Below are 21,082 nucleotides of genomic sequence, written 5' to 3'. Positions count from 1 at the left end.
AGGGTGGGAGGGAAGATTGTAGCATTCTTGTTCCTGCTTCTTTGTGAATCTGGGACAACAGCGACTGCCCCTTTTGTGCTAACACCATCAAAACAGGATTCAGCCCTGCTGAATGCACTGTAGTTAAAAGAGACCCAGCTCTTGAAATTTCATATATATATATATATATATATATGAATATATATATATTCATATATATATTTATATATATACATATATATGTAGAGAGAGAGAGAGAGAGACAAGGTAGCATTTTTCAGACCAACATGTGCCTTCGGCGGTGCAATGCCAAATGATCTGAACGGGAAAAGCTTCGGTCACAGTCTGCACACTTGAACGGCTTCACTCCTGTGTGTTTGCGGTAGTGCCTTGTCAGTTCATCTGAGCGAGCAAATTTCCACGTGCACCCTTCCCAGGTACATTTGTAGGGTTTCTCTCCTAGGGGAGGGAGCAAAAGAGAGAAAGAGGAATTTATTATTGGATTGAACTCAGAGAGCGGGGTAGGTGGGTCCCGAGAATGCAGAGCAATCAGAATTTTCATAGAGTTTAGTTATTTAAGAGGCTTATATGGCCAGTGATCTAATGAGCCATAACTGGATCACAGCAGCAGTGATAAGAACGTAAGAGCAATAAAAACCAACATTCAACTCTCCCCCAACTCCTCGCATGTTGAAACAATACTCCCAAACTCCTAAAAAAACCCCACAATTGCTGGCCTCCAGCCTCAACCTGTCCCAACATAAAGGTAAAGGTTTCCCTGTCCAGTTATGTCTGACCTAAGGGCACAGTGCTCATCTCTGTTTCTTGGCCAAGTGAACCATGGTTATGCTCCAAAAGGGCATGGAATGCTGTTACCTTCCCACCAAAGTGGTACCTATTCATCTACTTGCATTTGCATGCTTTCGAAATGCTAGATTGACAGGAGCAGGGGAAATATATGGGAGCTCACCCTGCTGTGGACTGCTCGGGTCTTGAACCCCAGCTGTCAGATTTCCAGCTGACAACCTGAGCATCTTTAACCGCTGAGCCGTTTCACACCCACACACTCTAGTCCCAGCACTTGGGAGTTACAGTTCAACTACCTTCCAAATTTGGATTTATATTGCTATGACTCTGCTGTTGAGTTCAAAACCAGTCGCCATCATGACTTGACTCCAAGGGAGATCTGGCTTAGATTCCAGCTACGCGGCACTTCCAACGTTGGAAGAGGACTTCAAAAGATCCATCACAATGGAAGCTCAGCTGTTAATTGGCTAATCCCGGCAGCTTTGATCATGAAGCCTGTTGACTGGGAGGATGAGTTTTGCCAGCCAATAGCAACTTGGGATTTTGGCCTGGGTAAGACAGGGAAGGCAAAACTCCCATATCTTGAGAAAAGTTTCTTTTTTGAAGCATTCCAAGAGCTGGACTTTGTTCTTCTTCTGAAGAAGAACTTTCCCCCTTTCTTGCGATTCATGCTTGAAAGCCAACAAAAGCTGGACGGACAATAATTGAATAATCCAGATTTCCTCGAAACGGCAAGAATAATAAGCAAGAGACAGGCTGGGATTTCTATCATTAGCATTGCGCAACTGTCCAAGAGGGAAATCAAACAGTTGTTTCCGACAACAGCAGTTTTAGGGGTGAGATCCTGGATTGAAATGACCACAATACATTAATAGTAGCAGCAGAGTGGGCTGCGGCCCCACCATGGACAGCCTCTCCTTTCCAATAGCCAAATATGGACAAATGGTTGGAATATTTTAATTTGTATCTGGAGGTCCATGGCGCAGGGTGAAGAGATTTGGCAGCTGGAAGAAGAACAGGCCTAAACTCCATGACAGATGGCAAGCTCTTTTTGACATGTACTATGACATACCCTCACCGCAAACAGCTGGACAGCTATACCACACAAATGAATCAGGACTTCATATGACTTGGCAGAAAGCCCTTGTGGGATCTTTAAGAGGCAACCTGAGGAAGGAGCAGTGGAAATCAAGAGGGAGGTGTAAACACTGAGATATCCATAGCCCAAGTATTTAGACTAACCTTATCAAATATGTTCAATATATATTATTTAATCTGATGTTCATCCATTTGTTCTCAAGTCAGAAAAGCAAATAGCTGGTCACTGCATAGCAGGGACTGAAATTAAGGGGGAGGACTAAATTTCCCTCAACTGAAGTCATCGATCCTGGTGATTCCTTGACCACATCGATACAGATTTCCTAGCAATAATATTGTGGTGGCTTGCTGGGATGGTTTTTGACTTTCCTGGAGGCCACCAAACAAGTCTCAGCAGGCCTGTCTCTGCTTAGCTGGTGAGCCTTACAAGGTTAGTCAGATAATGCCACCCATTCACCAGAATCTATCTAATCAATCATATGTTTAATGGGAAAGAAGCAGTAAAGACTGACTTCTTACTAAGTCTCTTCCTATCCATTTGTCCCTGTGTTGTATTCATACTGGTACTGGCACTGGACGAAAAACCTGACTTGATCAGATGAAGGCAATTCTTGCTCCAGTTCCCCTTTTCCAAAAGGGGCCAGTGAAAAATCCCACCAACCAGGATAGGAACAGCCCTTCCTGATGGTTGTTCGCTAGGAATTTTATTCATATAGATTCTGCCTCTATGCATTTAGTTTTCTGTTTGTTTATTACTACAGGTACTCCCTCTTGACACAAGTTTGTTCAAGTGTTGTTTGAAAGCGATCCCAAATGCAAATCCTGAGTTAGATGTTTCTTATCTGTCCTCACAGCTTTACCTATCAGATCTACTGAGGGAATCCACCCACCAGGCATGGGATAACCTGTAAGGTTATTGCACCAGATTTACCGTATGCTGGAGGATCAGCTGAATTCAAGTGGAAATTCAGGGATTGTACAAGCTCAAGTTTATGAGAAATTCAGATTCACAATATCTGTAAGCCACCTTTGCCACATCTGAATTTTTTTCGGTATAGATCAGGGGTGTCAAACTCAATTTCATTGAGGGCCGCATCAGCATTGCAGTTGCCCTCAGGGGGCCAGGTGGGTGTGGCCTGGGTGGGCATGGCCTACTGGGTGGGCGTGGCTAGAGTGCGTATGGCCTACTGGGTGGACATGGCCAGCTCTACATCATTCACATCAAGGGTGCCGATGGAGGCCTGGGCAGGAGTGGGACAGATCTGAGGGTCTCTGGGCCAGGGCCAAGGCAGTGGGGGCCGTTCCCTCACTGTTTCCAGGATGGCTTCGCGGGCCGCATGAAACCACTTTGCAGGCTGGATCTGTCCCCTGGGCCTTGTGTTTGACATGTCTGGTATAGATGGTCTTCTCTACAGTACATTTAAGTCCAAGGTAGGTCCCTCTGATATCATGGCCACAGTCCAAAACAGGCTTTATATATTCATCACATGGAATATGGAATGCTTAATTCTGTGCTGGATTGTGAGCCATATGTTTACATCAGACATGTCAAACACAAGGCCTGGGGGCTGGATCTGGCCCGCAAAGTGGTTTCATGTGGCCCGCGAACCCATCCTGGAAACAGTGAGGGAACGGCCCCTGCTGCCTTGGCCCCGACCCAGGCCGGCCGGGGGCCAATGTACAATTTTGTGGTGGCCATCTATGCTGAAATACATTCAGTCTTAGCTCCAAAAGGCCGTCTGGAAACAGCGAGGGACCAGCCCCTGCCGCATCGGCACTGCCCCCCGGGCGCATGCTGGGGAGGTATCACCCTTTGTGAGGAATGAAGAAATGCACCATCGCCTGGAAGTGGCTAGCACATGGCCCTACTTCAGGCAGGCTAGGGCCTGGGCAGCGTTGCGCTTCTCTTCAGATTCATGCCACCTGGCTCAGCCTCTTGGCACTGTGTGGAGAGCGCCTCGCTGCCTGCCAAAATCGGGCAGGCTAGGGGCTGGGCAGCATTGCGCAGGTAACATCGACTCTCATGCTGCTCATGGCATCCCCTCCCCCAGAGCCCACCAAGCCGGATATGTGAAGTAGGCGAGGGCCATATGCTGGCCACTTCCAGGCGATGATGCATTTCTTCATTCCTCACGAAGGATGACACTTCCCCAGCTGCGCTTCTTGCTTGTTTTTCTCCCTCCCTCATCTCAAATATTTTCCCACCACTCTAGGAAGGAAGGAAGGAAGGAAGGAAGGAAGGAAGGAAGGAAGGAAAGAAGGAAAGAAAGAGAGGGAGGGTCTGAGGGAAGTCCTGCCTTAGACCTTCCCTGCTGCCCTTTCACCATCCCCTTGCCCCCTCCTCCTGGCCTATCTTGGGGGGTCTCCGATCCTATTGCTAAGGAAGCTTTGGATACAAAGCCAGGTCTCCTCACATGGAGAGGGAGTGGGCTTCCCTCTTGACTTTGCCCTTGTACCCATCATGAGCAACCTGGCTAAGGAGAGCAAGCACAGCAGCAGCAGCATCCTTGAGGAGGAGGAGGAGGTAAGTGCAGCTGGGCACCCCCCTTGGGAAAGTGGGGCTGGGCTTAGTGCTGCGGGTGCTTGAGGGCTGGGCTGGGCATTTGAGGCTCCTCCAGTGGACCATGCCTTGGCTCTTGCCCCGGTCCTATCTCCTTCTGCCAGAGACCCTCAGATCTGTCCCACTCCTGCCCAGGCCCCCACAGGCACCCTTGACATGAACGATGTAGAGCTGGCCATGCTCACCCAGTAGGCCACACCCACTCCAGCCACACCCACCCAGTAGACCACGCCCACCCTGGCCACAACCACCCGCCCCCCCAAGGGCAACTGCAATGTTGATGTGGCCCTCAATGAAATTGAGTTTGACACCCCTGGTTTACATGCTCCAGAATCAGTTTTCCCCACTAAATTCTTGGCTTTTCCTGCCAGAACAATCTGTTTCCCTTTTTTTTTACTTTGTTACTACTGGAATGGTAGTAACAGAAAGGAAGGAAGGGTAAAAAAAGAAGAAGAAGAAAGAATGAATAATAAAATAATATAAAAAGTGGCAGTAGTAGAATCCTTCCAACCCACTGCAAAGATTCATTTTCTTAATGGATCAACTGTGGGTTTTTAAAAAAAAAATTGGCTATAATACTTTTGTACTGATTTTTCCCTGTTTAATTTTTAATGTTAATTTTTAATTTTTAATGTTTAATTCTGTTAGCTGGCCAGAGTACAGCAATGTATGGAGGCTTCTCTGTTGAGTCATTTATTAAATCCACCACTTTCTCAAGAAGTCTGATGGTGACTGCCCTGTCACATGAACCACTTCAAAGGAAGGCATTAGTCATAACACTGAGACATTTGATCTCAGGTCTTTGCCCACTGGATGACTGTCCTAAATGCATCCAGGTCTGAACCCAGGTCAAAATATCCTCCATATTGGAGGGGATGTACCTCTACTCATACCCTCTGGTATGCCAAACCAGTTCGGTATTAACAAAAAAGACAAGAGTAACTGGGAGTCACTAGGTTGGCAGAGTGGAACAAAAGAGCACCCAATTACTCTCCTTTTTAATGACCCTAGTCCTTATTCAGGGTAGAGTTGGGGCAACTGGATGGAGCTGAGCATTTGCTGGCCAGATGCCCTTCCTGACTCCTATGCAGAGTTCACAGCAATTGTTTTTCTTTTCTTTGCACCCTAAGAGAGAAACATCTGCCACTATCTAGGATTGAGCTGTCAATCTTCCCAATGGGAAGCAACTGTCTTCAACACTAGGCCACCACCCTGCTCTAGCATAACAGCATCCAATGCCTGTCCTTTCATATTGGCCACATTGCCTGAACTATGCTCTTCTGGGGTAGTAAAGATGAAGGTGTAGTAAGGACAGAGCTCAATAGCCAGAGCATAAGCTATAATAAGCCATAATTGGTAGGTTCGATTCTAACTCATTGAAGATCGTAGTCATTTCGGCAGCTATTTTTAATATAAATATTTAACATTTTCTTCAAACCACCACCAAACGTGCCCACATACTGAACTCCCATTAATTACTGTTGTTAAGTGAAGTTCACCACACCCGTTTTTTCTTTTTCTTTTTTTCTCAAGAGTCTAAGATAGCAGGATCAGATTTGGAACATGACCTTGGGTCTTAACGAAATTTAATTAAGGTGCGCAGCCAACTCAACCACCACATGAAACCCAAAAGGCAAATCTTTCAAGCATTATGTTTGGCAAGTGGGTGCTCTCTTGAAATGCTTATAGCTATGCAGCTGACTAACTGCATTCTGGGTCATGCCCGAAATTCGCTCCACTTGCACCATAAAGAGAAAATAAAACCACGATTATGGGGCATGTCTACGCAGGACTGGAGATTCTGGGTATCTCTGGAGGGGGCTAACAAACGAAGCAGCTGCTATTGCTGCTGCTGCTTCCTTCACAGCTGAGGAGCTATGAGGAGGGACCAAAACACTTAGGTTTTGCTCATGATCAACAGCTAACACAACACAGCTCTTTCCAGCCCACCCTAATAATATGGAGAAGCCTGGGATACGTAGGGAAACCACCAGTGCTTTTTTTGTAAAAGAAAAAGGTGCCGGAACTCACACATGTATTTTGTATTTATTTGTATTTATTGGATTTTTATACCGCCCTTCTCCCGAAGGACTCAGGGCGGTGAACAGGGCATATAAATAGAGATACAAAAGTTAAAAGAAAGATTAAATAAATTGCCCAATTAAAACAGTTAATATAAAAACCCATAAAAACCCAGACGTTCCCCCATCAGGCCAGGCCAGCTTGTTGGAATAAATGGGTCTTTAACCCGCGCCGGAAGGAGCGGAGATCCGGTGCCATCCGGAGCTCCACCGGCAGCTGGTTCCATAAAGCCGGGGCGCCCACAGAGAAGGCCCTCCCCCTGGGGGCCGCCAGCCGACATTCTCTGACCGGAGGCACCCTGAGGAGGCCCTCTCTGTGGGAACGCACGGGGCGGAGGGGAGTTGACGCTGGCAGCTGTCATACAACCGCCTTGCCTACCGTACAAGGTTCCATTGAAAAAAAGGTGCCGGAACTCCGTTCTGAGCGTTCTATGAGGAAAAAAAAGCCCTGGAAACCACTATCACCTTTGGCTGGATGAAGCTTTTTGTGACATGATGAGGTGTGAGGATGGAGACCTTTCTTCATGTTTCAAGGGAACCCTCTTCTTCCCTTGGCAGGAAATGGGCCTGTGCACCGTGGCAGTAGTGCTGCATTCACACAACCTTCAGAGAAGCTAAAAAAGCACTTCAAAGATCAATACAGCATAGTACCACAGCCCTGGTGGTGCAGTGGTTAAAATGCACTATTGCAAGCAAACTCTGCCCACAACCAGGAGTTTGATCCTGACCAGCTCCTGACTCCTGACTCAGCCTTCCAACCTTTCGAGGTTTGCAAAATCGAGGACCCAGATTGTTGGGGCCAATAGGCAAATCATGTTTCTACACTGTAAACCACCCAAAAAGGGCTGGAAAGGGTGGGGCAGTACCCTAACCCTAACCCTAACCCTAAAATGCTACTGTTAGGCTACTACCAATCTTCTCATGCTGCCAGCAGTCTGAGAAGGAACTACCTTCAACAATTTCCATCTCACAAAGGCTTTCTCAAGTAATATAATCAGCAGTATTAGAAACCCTTTCAGGACAGTAAGCCAGTGAACAGGCATGAGTGCACCAATATAGGTCAAAGAAAGTCCTCAAGTAAGTGAAAAGAAACATTTTTTCACCTGCCTTCCCAAGCCATAGCTTATTTTGTCCCAACACACGTAGATTTCTAGGAAGTGTTGTCTATTCTACCTGGTTCAAGAAAAGGTTCCTAAGAGATCATTATTTATGAAATTTACATGCTATCCACCTCACTATTGAGTAGCTTCCTTCAGTTAAAATGCTCAAAAACGTTCAGAAGAATGCCCAAGGTGACTTCTTTCCTTCTTCCTCCTGTGTTTTATCTACAATGCTACTGATCTACCTGTGCAGGCTTTCTGCCAGAGGAATTAAAAAAAAAAGAATGAGAAGAAATCTCTACGGTGGCCAATAATGTGGACGTTATTCCCAGATTAATTTGGGTGGTTTGGGTGATTTTCCCTTGATTTAAAAAGTTATAATCCATTTTGTAACCATATCAAAAGATTCCCACAAGTCTCTAAACACAACTAACAACCATGAACTGCTGAAACAGGTTTTCCAGCCCTGGAGAGCTGTTCTTTCTCCATTCTGACAGACTCAATTTCAACTGATCAATACTAGGCTGACTGGGCAAAACAGAGCAATTATTTGAGTTTCTGAATGTTCTCAAAGAACAAATGAGCTCCTTATAAAAGAGATCACCCAGAAACTTGGAGCAGAAGTCTGGTGCTGGGACTGCAGATATGTGCTGATGGTCACTTATACACATGCCAATGCTGTCCATCCTTTCTTGACATCCCAAGTCACACAGGGTCCATATCCAGTCCCCAGGAGGGTCTATGACAATTTGCCATGGCCAACTCACTTTGGCCAACTCACCACAGCTAACTTTCCATGGCCAGCTTGCCATGGACAACTTGTCACGGGACAAGAGTTACACTAATATGAAAAAAATGGTGGAATAGAATTATTAAAGACAGGATGCAAAAGGAGGGGCAGAATGAAATGTGAAAGGCAAATTTTTTTTAAAAAAATTATTTATTTATTTAAAATAATTCAATAGAATTGTTAAATTGTCCCACAGCAAGTATTCCCATGGCATGTTGGCTGTGGCGAGTTGTCCTTTGGTGAGTTGGCCATGGAAAACTACCCGTGATGAGTTGGCCGTGATGAGTTGGCTGTAGCAAGTTGTCCCATTCTGCCCTGGGATGGGGTGGGATTCACATGTTCCCATGATCTTTACATTCCATTTCTTTTAAAAAAAGGTGTGTGTTACCAGGTTTTAGGAAGGGGCCTGCTTTCCAGATGCAAAATATATGTACATTGAAAATTGGTATATTGAAAAAATTCCACACAGCAAAATCATGGGCACACTTCTATTGGCATGAGGCTACATATAACAAGGGGGGGGGAGTGTGTCAGGCAGCTGCAAAGTGGTGACACTCCCCATCACACATGGGGAGCTGGATATTAGGAGGTGTCTTTTAAGACTGAGGAGTCCTTGATGCTTTCTTTCTTGCAGATTTTTCATTACCCAAACTAGGTAATATAATCAATGCTTTCAAGGCTTCTTTTAAACTAGTACAAAAGTCTTCAGGAGAAGCTCATCATGACACAAAAGTGTGATGCAACCTTTTTCCAGGATGCAGTTTTTCAACCAGTCTAGCCAAAGACACCTGGAATTTGCACATGGTTCCCCATCCAAGCATTAACCAGGTAATGCCCTGCTTAGCTTCTGAGATCAGCCACGGTCAACTAGATCCCAACGATTCCAAGCTAATTTTAGGGATTATTGTACAGTATTCTTCTCTTTTCTATTTCAAAATGACTATGAGTGTTTAATAATTATAGTCAACCGAAGGCCTGGAACTCACAAAAAGAGAGATTAGGGGTCACATTTAACCCCAGGAACCCCAGGATCCATTCTGTTAGATGACAAGGGCTTGCACTATTTTAATGGAGCAACCACAGCTTGTGATAGGAAGAAAGAGTTGGGTTTAGAGTTGCACAGCTTCTAGGTATAAATCGGTGGCTTAATAAATCCTGCCTGCACCTGAACATGTGAGTTGCATCGAATGCCTCTTAAATTACATCAGTTTCATTACTTCATTTCTCAAAAGTCCTTGATTCAGCAGACTTGGACTATGTAAATATGGGAGATGAAAGGGCCGGGTTATCCTAGCTACTTGCAAAAACTACTGATTGGGAGCCGCTTAGTATCACAAGAACAACACAACATGCAAATAAATTTTCTTTAGTACACAGGTTTGTATTAAGCAAGCCCTGGGAACAATGTGTTCTAAGAACAGGATGGTGCCTTCATCATCCAGCATTGTTGAACATGGGGCAAAGAGGCAGAAGTTGCAACGCTGACGTCTTTTCCTTGTTCTTTCATTGACTCATAAGAACCCCGAGCAAGTTATGAAATGATATGTAATAAATCAGAAAAGTAAAGGAAGAATTCTCTACTGCTATTCTCCTGTTGGGAAAGCAGTCATTTATGCCTTCAGGGCCAATCTCTTCCCACCTTATCTTTCCTCTGTTTCCTTCATGAGCTGAAGTTGGCTAATAACCAAGATCCACCAAAATTTTGGTCGAAATGTGGGAGAAGACAGTATTTGCAGGAAGAACTCACTCCTGGGAATTTTGTCTTGAATTTGGGCAATTCTGTTCCAAATGAATCCACCAGCAGGATCTAAAGTCCCATCTGTGCCAAAGTGCTTTGTCTTAGGCAGGTATAAGAGCCCTGCTGGCACAGTGGTTAGAATGCAGTGTTGCAGGCAAACTCTGACTACAGTTTACAGTTCGATCGTAACCGGTTCAAAGTTGACTTAGCCTTCCATCCTTCTGAAGCCAGTAAAATGAAAACCCAGATTCTTGGGGGCAATATGTAAAACATTGTAAACTGCCCAGAGTGCTATAAAGTGCTATGGGGTGGTATATACAGTAAATGTTATTGCTATTGCTACTGGCTATTGCTATTGCTTTAACTTGATTGAAATCAGTTGAACCTTATTAGTTTGGGTTGTCACTGGTAATTTATCCTTTTCAAACCCTGGCTCTCAGATTTTAATACTGTGCTCTGTTTCATGTATTGGACCACACTTTGAGGTAAAAAGAGTCCAGAGGCCACTCAAAGACCCTTCTCTAAACTCCAGACCTACAGCATTTTGTAGCAATTTGATTCATTTGATTCTGGGAATGGCAGTTTGATGAAGCAGCTGAGAAATTATGTTGGAGGCCCAAAAACCTCAATGCTGTATTTCTCATTTCCCATGGACAGAAGGACCAGCTACTAAATCATCTAAAACTGAGAGTAAAGATAAAGATAGCCAGTGTGATTATAGATACTGTGGTATTGTGATGTCTTTCCTCCTTTTTTTCCCTTTTGCTTCTCAGACCCTCCTATTTAATATGCCTGTTTGTTTGTTTTTTGCATTTGTGAGTTTGCTATTGAGGTAGTTCATCCACAAGACCAGGTACAATCCGTAAGATTTGTCTTGCTGGAGAAACAAAAGAAAACCCACTCAGAAAATAAAGTGCTCTGAATCAACTTCCTTCTCTGCCTGCAAGTTGATGCAAAGTCCTTAGATTGTACTGCAATGTTTATTCAATCATACGTGCTCCACAATTGATTTTAAATACAGAGTTGCCAAGCTGGTTACTGGTTCAGATATTCAGTTGCAGCCCTATTTCTCAAGTCGAATCTCTCTAATTCCAGATTACTTACCAGCACCCTCTCCAGACAGTCTTCTATTGAGAAAGTCAGGATGTTTGAATTTAAAGAAGATTACCTGAAAAGCTACTTCTGTTGATCTAATTGCTCTCAAGACAATGACGCATTGAGGTTTAGCCAATCAGAATCGCTTCCTTTCTGGGCTGGTGATGAGATAGAAAGCCTTGATCGAAAGTTATTTTTTACTATGCAAGTCACCCAGGGAACAAGCTAACACAAAAGTTTGTCCTCCTCCCCGGGCATGAGAAAAATGATTGAGTCACGATGATGCTTTGAAAAAGACAATAGCCAAAGTCAAGTCTGAATGTGGGCAGACTTTTCAACTTTTGATCTTAAAGCTCTTCTGCAGAATCCCAACCCTTCAAGTCAGATTTTCCCAGGAGCTTTGAGAAAAGGAAGGGGGGCTGTCTCACCTCTTTTGTCTAAGGAGACTCTCAGTCAATTTGTTGGTATGTTGATAATTTTGTGAGATAACTAAGCAATGTAAAAATGTAACAATAGTAAATTTGGGAAGTGGGGCCTCTCAGCCGCTGGAGTTCTCAAGTTGAGAGGAACAACACAGCAGTAGGCTAAACAATCCTGCACCTGACCCTATGGATTTGCACCTGCCCAGATTGGCTCAACGGCGACATCCTTTGTTTCACCACCATTGCCTGTTTGATACTGCTGGGAATTATAGTTCAACATCTGGGAAACTGTAGATTCTCCACTCCCACTAGCCACGTCTACTTTGAAGTCAACCCTTTTGAGAAGGTTCACTTGGAAGCAAGAGGCATCGATAATTTTGCTGTTGGATCTAAGTGAAAGGATAACTTCTTCACAGATGCTCAAATGCTATCTCCTAACAATCTTGTCTACCAATAGGTGACTTATGCACCAAATACAGTATATGGTATATTTTAGCATTTTCTCCTGCTTTATGCTTTGTGAGCCAGCAGTGTGTAGCAGCAACCAAAAAAGCTGATACAATCCTGGGTTGTATGAACAGAGGCATAGAATCAAGATCATGCAAAGTACTAGTACCAGTAGGACCACACCTCGAATACTGCAGCCAATTTTGGTCACCATATCACAAAAAAGATGTTGAGAGTTTGGAAAAAAATTCAGAGAAGAGCAACTAAGATGATCAAAGTTCCTGAGACTAAAACATACAAAGAATGGCTACGGGACTTGGGTTTGACCAGTCTAAAGAAAAGAAGAATAGGGGAGACATAATAGCGGTGTTCCAGTATCTGAGAGGCTGCCACAAAGAAGAGGGGGTCAGGTTGCTCACCAGAGGGAAGGATGAGAAACAGTGGTTGGAGGCTGATCAAAGAGAGAAGCAACCTGGAATTAAGGAGAAACTTCCTGACAGTGAGGACAATCAACCAGTGGAACAGCTTACCCCCAGAAATCATGGGCGCTCCATCGCTGGACATTTTTAAAGAGACTAGACAATCACCTGTCTGAGATGGTATAGGTCCTCCTGCTCGAGCAGGGGGCTGGACTAGAAGACCTCCAAGGTCCCTTCCAGCTCTATTTTATTCAGCAAATTTAGTGTAAGTTGCTGTACAAAAAGCAATAAGTTACACAGCATTGTATACAAGCTTACTATCTCATTTCGTAGTAACATGGTCACCAAATTTGGGACTACTCATTGAGTGAAATTTGTGACAGTCTGGCTTGAACATCTGCATGTGTATAGTAATTGGGACAGTAACCGAATTGTTGAATTTGTGACATATTGGCCAATTAAATGTGCTTTATACCCTAATTAAGGAGAAACTGCTGGATATCAGTCCAGGCACAAATATCTTTTATGCTGCACAATCAGTTCCATAAGAAGACAAGAAACAGCTTAATTTTCAATGATGCACAAAGAGATCTGAAATATACATTAGGCACGGCTCCCACACAGCTGTGGAACCCAATTTTTAATCTCCTTCTAGGAATGCTTGTGGGCTGCATTTCTAGAAGTCAAGATATTATGCAATATTTTGGAGAGATCTTACTTCTCGCACACCCTGAAATCATCAGTACTGCTGTATGCCACACACGCAGACATGAACACATGCATACGACTGTCCACATGCCAACAATCATAGTTGCAAATCATTGCCTTAAAAGTTCCACAGAGGGCAACTGAGGCTCTCAAAGGGACAATACAAGAATCTTTCTCACTGGGCATCACATCATACCTGCAGAGCAAGAATTGCTCAAAAATGGTGTCTTGTGAATTCCTGCACACTTCATGACCCCATTTTTATGTCCACCCATTAATCTGAAGCTACCTTATTGAAAGAAATGGAGCCCGCTTGTCATAAGCTTGTTTCCTTGATATAGTCACTGAGTCTCTCTGGTGGAAATGCCAACAGACTGAAAATCCCCTGGTCAACTGCATCTTGGCTCATGTGTTTCACATCTTGTATGAGCTGTATAGCAAAGGATTTCTGACACGGTGAATATATGATTCACTGCACTGTGGGCTGACATTCACTTTGTTTCATTTCCGGAAATTGACCAGGAATATGTTCTTTCAGAACGCCGTAGCCTTAAGCCAACTGTGTTAGCTAAAGAGACAAGCAAACAAGAATTCAGTTTCTGATCACCAATTTCTCATTTGGCAATCGGTCAGCAAGGGCTTCCATGGGAACACTTTTTTTATTAAAGGCTTAAAATTTCCCCCCTGTCCTGTCATGATTGGTTCACCAAGGCAGTGCTCATCTCCAATTCTCAGCCTAGGGAGAATTTGTATGAAAGACACTTCCATCCTCATGTGGACAACATGAAAATATGGAATGGTGTTACTTTCCCACCAAAGTGGTATCTATTTATCTACTCGCATTTGCAGGCTTTTGATCTGATAGGTTTGCAGGAGCTGGGGCAAGTGACGGGAGCTCACCCCTTCACATGGTGTTCACATGGGCTGTCAGCTTTCCAGCATCAGCATCTTTAACCGCGGAGCTATCACACCCCCTCTCTTCTTTATTATGAATCCTTATTTTCTGGAATTCTAATTTTCCTCCTGTGATATCAGCTAATCCTCTGCCAACCGGACTAGACTACAAATGGCTAATTCATGGAAAATAATGTCCTAATGCAACAACTAATGCCACCATGATGTAAAAAAGATGTTGAGATTCTAGAAAGAGTACAGAGAAGAGCAACAAAGATAATCAGGGGACTGGAGGCTAAAACATATGAGGAATGGTTGCTGGAATTGGGTATGTCTAGTTTAATGAAGAGAAGGACGAGGGGGGACATGATAGCAGTGTTCCAATATCTCAGGGGCTGCCACAAAGAAGAGGCAGTCAAGCTATTCTCCAAAGCACCTGAAGGCAGGACAAGAAGCAACAGATGGAAACTAGTCAAGGAGAGAAGCAACCTAGAACTAAGGAGAAACTTCCTGACAGTGAGAACAATTAATCAGTGGAACAACCTGCCTCCAGAAGTTGTGAATGCTCTAACATTAGACGTTTTAAAGAAGAGACTGGACAAGCATTTGTCTGAAATAGTATAGAGTTTCCTGCCTATTATTTGCAAATAATTTGCCTCTAGCAGAAGGAAATCCAAACTGGACTCAGTTTGGGATTTGAACTAAGCGACCAAAATGGCACTGACTGTCCACCAAGTTCTGAGGTTCCCAGTTCCACCAGAACACCCCCACCCTACATTCCATCTGCTTCCACGCACAGATACTTTTTTTGTGTGCAATGGTTTGGTTGGGCCTGAGAATGTCCTCTTTCAGCCTGGTTGAAAGAAAAGGTTGTTGTGGGACAAAGTGGTGTGCTGTGGCCCACATGAATTTGTGGAACCTGCTCTAAAGAAAGGCAGAGAATCTCCAGAATGAAGACCAACCCTGAAGGATTAGCAGGAGAGAATGTCTTGTCTCCAGTCTGTCAAATCAAGGGATTACCAGGAAAGACAATTTCTAAAAGCTGAGTAGACAAAGCGTATTAAGACAACAAAAGGAGCTTAAAGGTCACAGAAGAAGGAGAACTGACTTCTCCTGTCTCTGGTCATGAGTTTTACCTGGACTTCCATCTTTTCAATGCACAAAAGTCTGAACAAAGACTAATGACAGGTGCCATTTCTTATTCAAATAATATCTGGAGTAACCGTGGCGTTGCAGGAATGCAAAGTTTGAACAGGCTCAGACTAAACAAAATGCCAATGTTCTTCTTTCAAGCAGCATCTCAAAGGTATGAAAAATGAGAGACAAATGGCAGGGCCATCGCACTCAGAACAGAGACTTGTTTGCAAGCAACCCACAATAACTTTTCTCCATTGCCCACCTGCCATGTGGGGATAACAACAGACCACGACTGTCACGAGGATGATGAGAAAGACTGGTGTGAGAAGGATAACAGCAACACAAAGCACAACCCAGAGACTAACATTCCAGCTCAATTTATGACCCAATTTTGCAAGAATGAAGTGGCTGCAGATTCTTTCTTCTTTAGCTTGAGTATGCTGGGACTCAATTTCCCACTCATGTTCTTTATATGTTCTGAAAAAAGCTGAATAACATCACAAGAATACCTCAGTGCTGATTCTGGGGGGGGGGTCTGAAAGCGTAAAAGTGTGCCCTAGACCAGACATGTCAAACACAAGGCCCGGGGGCCAGATCCAGCCTGCAAAGTGGTTTCATGCGGCCCGCAAAGCCATCCTGGAAACATTGAGGGAACGGCCCCCACTGCCTTGGCCCTGGCCCAGAGACCCTCCTCCTGCCAGAGACCCTCAGATCTGTCCCACTCCTGCCCAGGCCCCCATAGGCACCCTTGATGCGAACGATGTAGAGCTGGCCACGGCCACCCAGTAGGCCATATGCACTCTAGCCACGCCCACCCAGTAGGCCACGCCCACCCTGGCCATACCCACCTGGCCCCCCGAGGGCAACCACAATGCTGATGCAGCCCTCAATGAAATTGAGTTTGACACCCCTGCCCTAGACTGTATTTGCCTGAGTACTACACATGTTTTTGGAAGTGTCTGCTATATTTGTTATCATGCCTGAAAAGAGAAGGACTGGGTTTATGGAACCACTATAAGAGACCCCACTCTTGTTTCCTTCAACAGGGGCCACAGTCAATAGCTGTAGATTACAATATTATCCAAGGGACATCGCTGTAACTCCCACAAGTTTGTATAGTTGGAGGTGAGATGGGCTGCTTCTGTTTTATGCAAAGTTACTGCGAAAAGTCACCAAGCTGTAATAAGTTGCGTGAAAATACTGAAGTGGCTTGAACGAAATTTCATTTTGATTTCATTTTGATGTATGCCGATTGGTGTACATTCAGACCTCTCTGTGGCTTTTGATACCATCGACCATGGTATCTTACTGCGGCGTCTCAGGAGATTGGGAGTGGGAGGCACTGTTCTTCAGTGGTTCTCCTCCTACCTTCTGGAACGTTCACAGTGGGTGTCGGCGGGTGGCCAGAGATCGACCACGAGGCCTCTCATTTATGGAGTTCCTCAGGGGTCGGTCCTCTCACCTCTCCTGTTTAACATCTATATGAAGCCGCTAGGTGAGATCATCCGTGGTTTTGGAGTGGGTTATCATCAGTATGCTGATGACACCCAGCTTTTCATCTCGACCCCAAACCACATCAGTGATGTCCTCGACGTGATGTCCCGTTGCCTGGAAGCGGTCCAGGAATGGATGGGGAGGAACAGGCTTCAACTCAACCCGGACAAGACTGAATGGCTGTACATACCGGCATGTCAGGATATTCAGATTATTCCATCTCTAAATATCGGGGGCGAGTTATTACCCCCCGTAGATAAGGCTCGCAATCTGGGTGTCCTCTTAGATTCACAGCTCTCCTTAGAAGATCATATAGGAGCTGTAACTAGAGGGGCCTTCGCCCAGGTTCGTCTGGTGCACCAGCTGCGACCCTATCTGGACCTGGATGCCTTGCGTACAGTCACCCATGCACTTGTGACCTCTCGTCTTGACTACTGCAATGCTCTTTACATGGGGCTGCCCTTGAGAACCACTCGGAAGCTTCAGCTGGTGCAGAGTGCAGCTGCACGAGTGCTTTTGGGGGTCTCCCGATACTCCCATATTACACCTCTGCTCCGTGAGCTGCACTGGCTTCCAGTTGCCTTCCGGGTGAAATTCAAGGTGCTGGTGATGACATACAAAGCCCTACATGGCGTGGGTCCGGATTACCTACGGGAGCACCTACTGCCAGCGTCAACATCCCTCCGTCCTGTGCGCTCCCACAGAGAGGGCCTCCTCAGGGTGCCACTGGTCAGAGAATGTCGGCTGGTGACCCCCAGGGGGAGAGCATTCTCGGTGGGTGCGCCAATCCTTTGGAACCGCTTACCAGCTGAAATCCAGATGGCCCCCGACCTTCGCTCCTTCCGGCGTGATCTAAAAACTTATCTCTTCCAACAAGCCGGCCTGGCCTGATGGATTTGGGTTTTAAAAGTTTCTCACTTTATTGTTTTATTGTATTCTTACTTTATTACTCTGTACACCGCCCTGAGTCCTCCGGGAGAAGGGCGGTATATAAAACAAATAAATAAATAAATAAATAAAGTGACAATAAAGTTATCATCAACAGAACAGGACCTGTGAACAAAGTCTTTACATCTGAGTCTCTTTCTCTGAGGAGTGCAACTTTCAGGTTTGGGCTACAAATTATGATTCTGAAAGGTGCTCCTCTCTTTCTGGTTGAAAGAAACCAAAATGCAGCCTGTTGGTTTGCAGGCCATAATGTAGTTTGTCAGAAATATTGTTCTGAATTCCACCGAGTTCTTCATGTCCCTTCTCATTTGCTGAATCTTTCATTGTTACAGGCTAGGAACACTGATGACGCCACATAAATAAAATGCTCCTGGTAAAGACTACTGCAGTGGAACTGAAAAATTAATCCTAATTGTTCTTTTAAATTGGGATTGGCATAAGAATCTGTCTTACTCTATTGCAGTTTTACCATTTAAGCTTCTGGTGAAGATCCCTTTTTTCTGCTAGGCTCTATTGCTAGCAATGAAAAGGATCTGCAGACAAAGCAATCAACTTTTTTGTACTATAAGGTAAAGGTAAAGGTTCCCCCGCACATGTGTGCTAGTCGTTTCTGACTCTAGGGGCCGGTGCTCATCTCTGTTTCAAAGCCGAAGAGCCAGCGCTTGTCCGAGGACGTCTTCGTGGTCATGTGGCCGGCATGACTAGGCGCCAAAGGCGCACGGAACGCTGTTACCTTCCCACCATAGTGGTCCCTATTTTTCTACTTGCATTTTTATGTGCTTTCGAACTACTAGGTTGGCAGAAGCTGGGACGAGTAACAGGTGCTCACTCTGCTATGCAGCACTTGGGATTCGACCCGCCAAACTGCCGACCTTCTGATCGACAAGCTCAGCGACCTAACCCACTGAGCCACCACGTCCCCATTTTTTACTATGCTGTTTACCAAAAAGAAACATACATTATTGCAGTGATCAATTTACTTTTGATCTGCAGCTGTGGGTTATTAATACATATTATTGCTCAAGGTTTGAACTGGTACATTTTCAAGAGAGAGGATTTTCAAGAATTTGGTGGGTTCCTTTGAGCAGTTTAGTCTTTCTCTCCATTATTCCACCTTCCCCAGAAGCTATAATCGTAAAAATGTTATATATTAAGAAAGGTTCTTATGCCGATCCTGATTTAAAAGAACAATTAGGATTAACTTTTCAGTTCCGTTGCAATATTCTTCCCAAGCAACATTTTATTTCATTGACCTTAAACTATAATACTTGAAAGGTACTTGGTATTTCTACTTTGGTGGTGTTGTGGGAGGGGGCTGTGCAAAAAGGTCAACCTGGCAATTGTGGCAGTGTGTTTAAAGCCCCACCCTTTGTGTCTATGGGTCAAGATTTCATAACTGTACAAAACATGGAACTTATTTTATGAATGGTTGGAAAAATAGGATAGAGAGTAACAACCTAACTTGCATTACTAAGCAAAACAAATCAACCCAGGCAACACGTTCATTAAGCACTAATGAACTGCAATAATAGAAAATTAATACAATATTTTTTTAAAAAAAGTTTTCATAACTGTACAAAGCAGCTGGCTCTGTCAAAACTGCCATTTTGACTTTTCTGATTCTCCTGCAAACACCACTGTTCTCTTTAGACCAGGGCTCTTCAAACTTGGCCCTTTTATGACTTGTGGACTTCAACTCCCAGAATTCCTGGCTGAGGAATTCTGGGAGTTGAAGTCCACGAGTCATAAAAGGGCCAAGTTTGAAGAGCCCTGGTTTAGGCTTTCTCTTTTGTTTCTTGTTCAAGTCCACCCAAGAAAATAGGGACGCGGTGGCTCAGTGGGTTAGGACGCTGAGCTAGTCGATCAGAAGGTCGGCAGTTTGGCGGGTCGAATCCCGAGTGCCGCGTAACAGAGTGAGTGCCTGTTACTCGTCCCAGCTTCTGCCAACCTAGCAGTTCGAAAGCACGTAAAAATGCAAGTAGAAAAATAGGGACCACTATGGTGGGAAGGTAACAGCGTTCCGTACGCCTTTGATGTCTAGTCATGCCGGCCACATGACCATGGAGACGTCCTCGGACAAGCGCTGGCTCTTCGGCTTTGAAACAGAGATGAGCACTGGCCCCTAGAGTCGGAAACGACTAGCACACATGTGTGGGGGAACCTTTACCTTTTTACCCAAGAAAGCATTACTTAACTTCAGCCAGCCAGCCCAATGATTGCATTCCATGGCACCATAATTTCAAAAGTTTCCTCAGAGCCTGGCTGCCTGCTAGGTAAATGAACTTCACCTCTGAGGTGGACAGGAGGTTCTCGCCTCTTACTAGCCGTGTGAGGAAGATGTGTGAGATTGGTGTTCCTCATTGCAATCCAACATGGCTACACCACAAAATAATCCTCACAGACTGGCAAGATAGGAAAAGGGGTCCTAGGCTAAGACTTTCATGTTATTGGCAAGGATCAGTTACGGCTTGTGCGGTGTTCTTCACATGGCGATTTCAACCCTTTTCTCTATAAAGAGAAATACTACAACCAGAGAAGGTGATCTCGAAGATGCTTTTCAAAAGGCAACTGGTCTTTCTTGCATCTTTTCTTGAAAACATTTTGCTTCTTCATCCAAGAAGCTTCTTCTTCAGAAGAACTGAAAAAAGTAAAATGTTTTCATGGAAAAAACCAAGAAAGTCCAGTTGATGTTTGAAAAGCACCTTGGGGACAACCACGACCTGGATGATTGTGAATCTCCATAGAAATGAGAAGGCTGAAATATGAATGTTCTGAATTTGTCCAGAACTGCCAGAAATCTACCTAGAGATTATTATTAGTATTATTATTGCAACTCTGGGAATCACAGATGTAGCTGCCTTCATCCCACACAAGTTTGGAGCCAGCTTCTAGAAATCTCCAAAATTTGACTACAAATTACACTCTTCAGTGTGAAAGAACAGACGATAACCATGTTAGCTCTATTCTTAATAGTTAACTAGATGTATTTACTTGTTTGTTAAATTTATCTGCCTTCTGTCTTGCCGTGTGGTTACTCTAGGTGGCTTGCAACGATAAAAAGGAAGCAATGAAAAGAGTGTGAATTGAGCAGAACTAAGATAATAGAACCATAGAATATATATCCTGTACACCAAATGTTGGGGGGAACTGTGACAAAGGGAATTGGGGTCATTTAAAACTTGGAAATTATAAAAATTAAACGTTAAACTGAAATATTAATGGAAAATTAAAGCTGGGAAAATTTGCTAGGTTGATAGTCTAAAAGATGGAATGTTGAAACAATTAAGACATATAAACTAAAAATGATTGATAAATGTAAGAAAGTTATTATGTATCTGATTGATAGAATAAGAAGTATATTAATT

The 21,082-nt window shown here is 44.4% G+C and overlaps 1 protein-coding gene across 1 annotated transcript in view; it reads right to left on the bottom strand.

The window, feature by feature from the left end:
- Positions 1–256: 256 nt before the first annotated feature.
- KLF12 (KLF transcription factor 12) overlaps positions 257–21,082 on the bottom strand; it is a gene marked incomplete at its 3' end in the record, with an annotated part of 230,349 nt that continues 209,523 nt past the window's right edge. The window contains 1 exon segment of the mRNA XM_081326857.1: positions 257–438. Coding sequence (XP_081182983.1) covers positions 257–438 — 182 coding nt within the window.

The sequence above is a fragment of the Vipera berus genome, assembly GCF_964194415.1.
Source record: "Vipera berus genome assembly, chromosome: 4".
Classification (NCBI taxonomy): Eukaryota; Metazoa; Chordata; class Lepidosauria; order Squamata; family Viperidae; genus Vipera; species Vipera berus.
The sequence above is the reverse complement of the archived record's forward strand: the minus strand, read 5'-3'. Positions and strand labels throughout refer to the sequence as shown.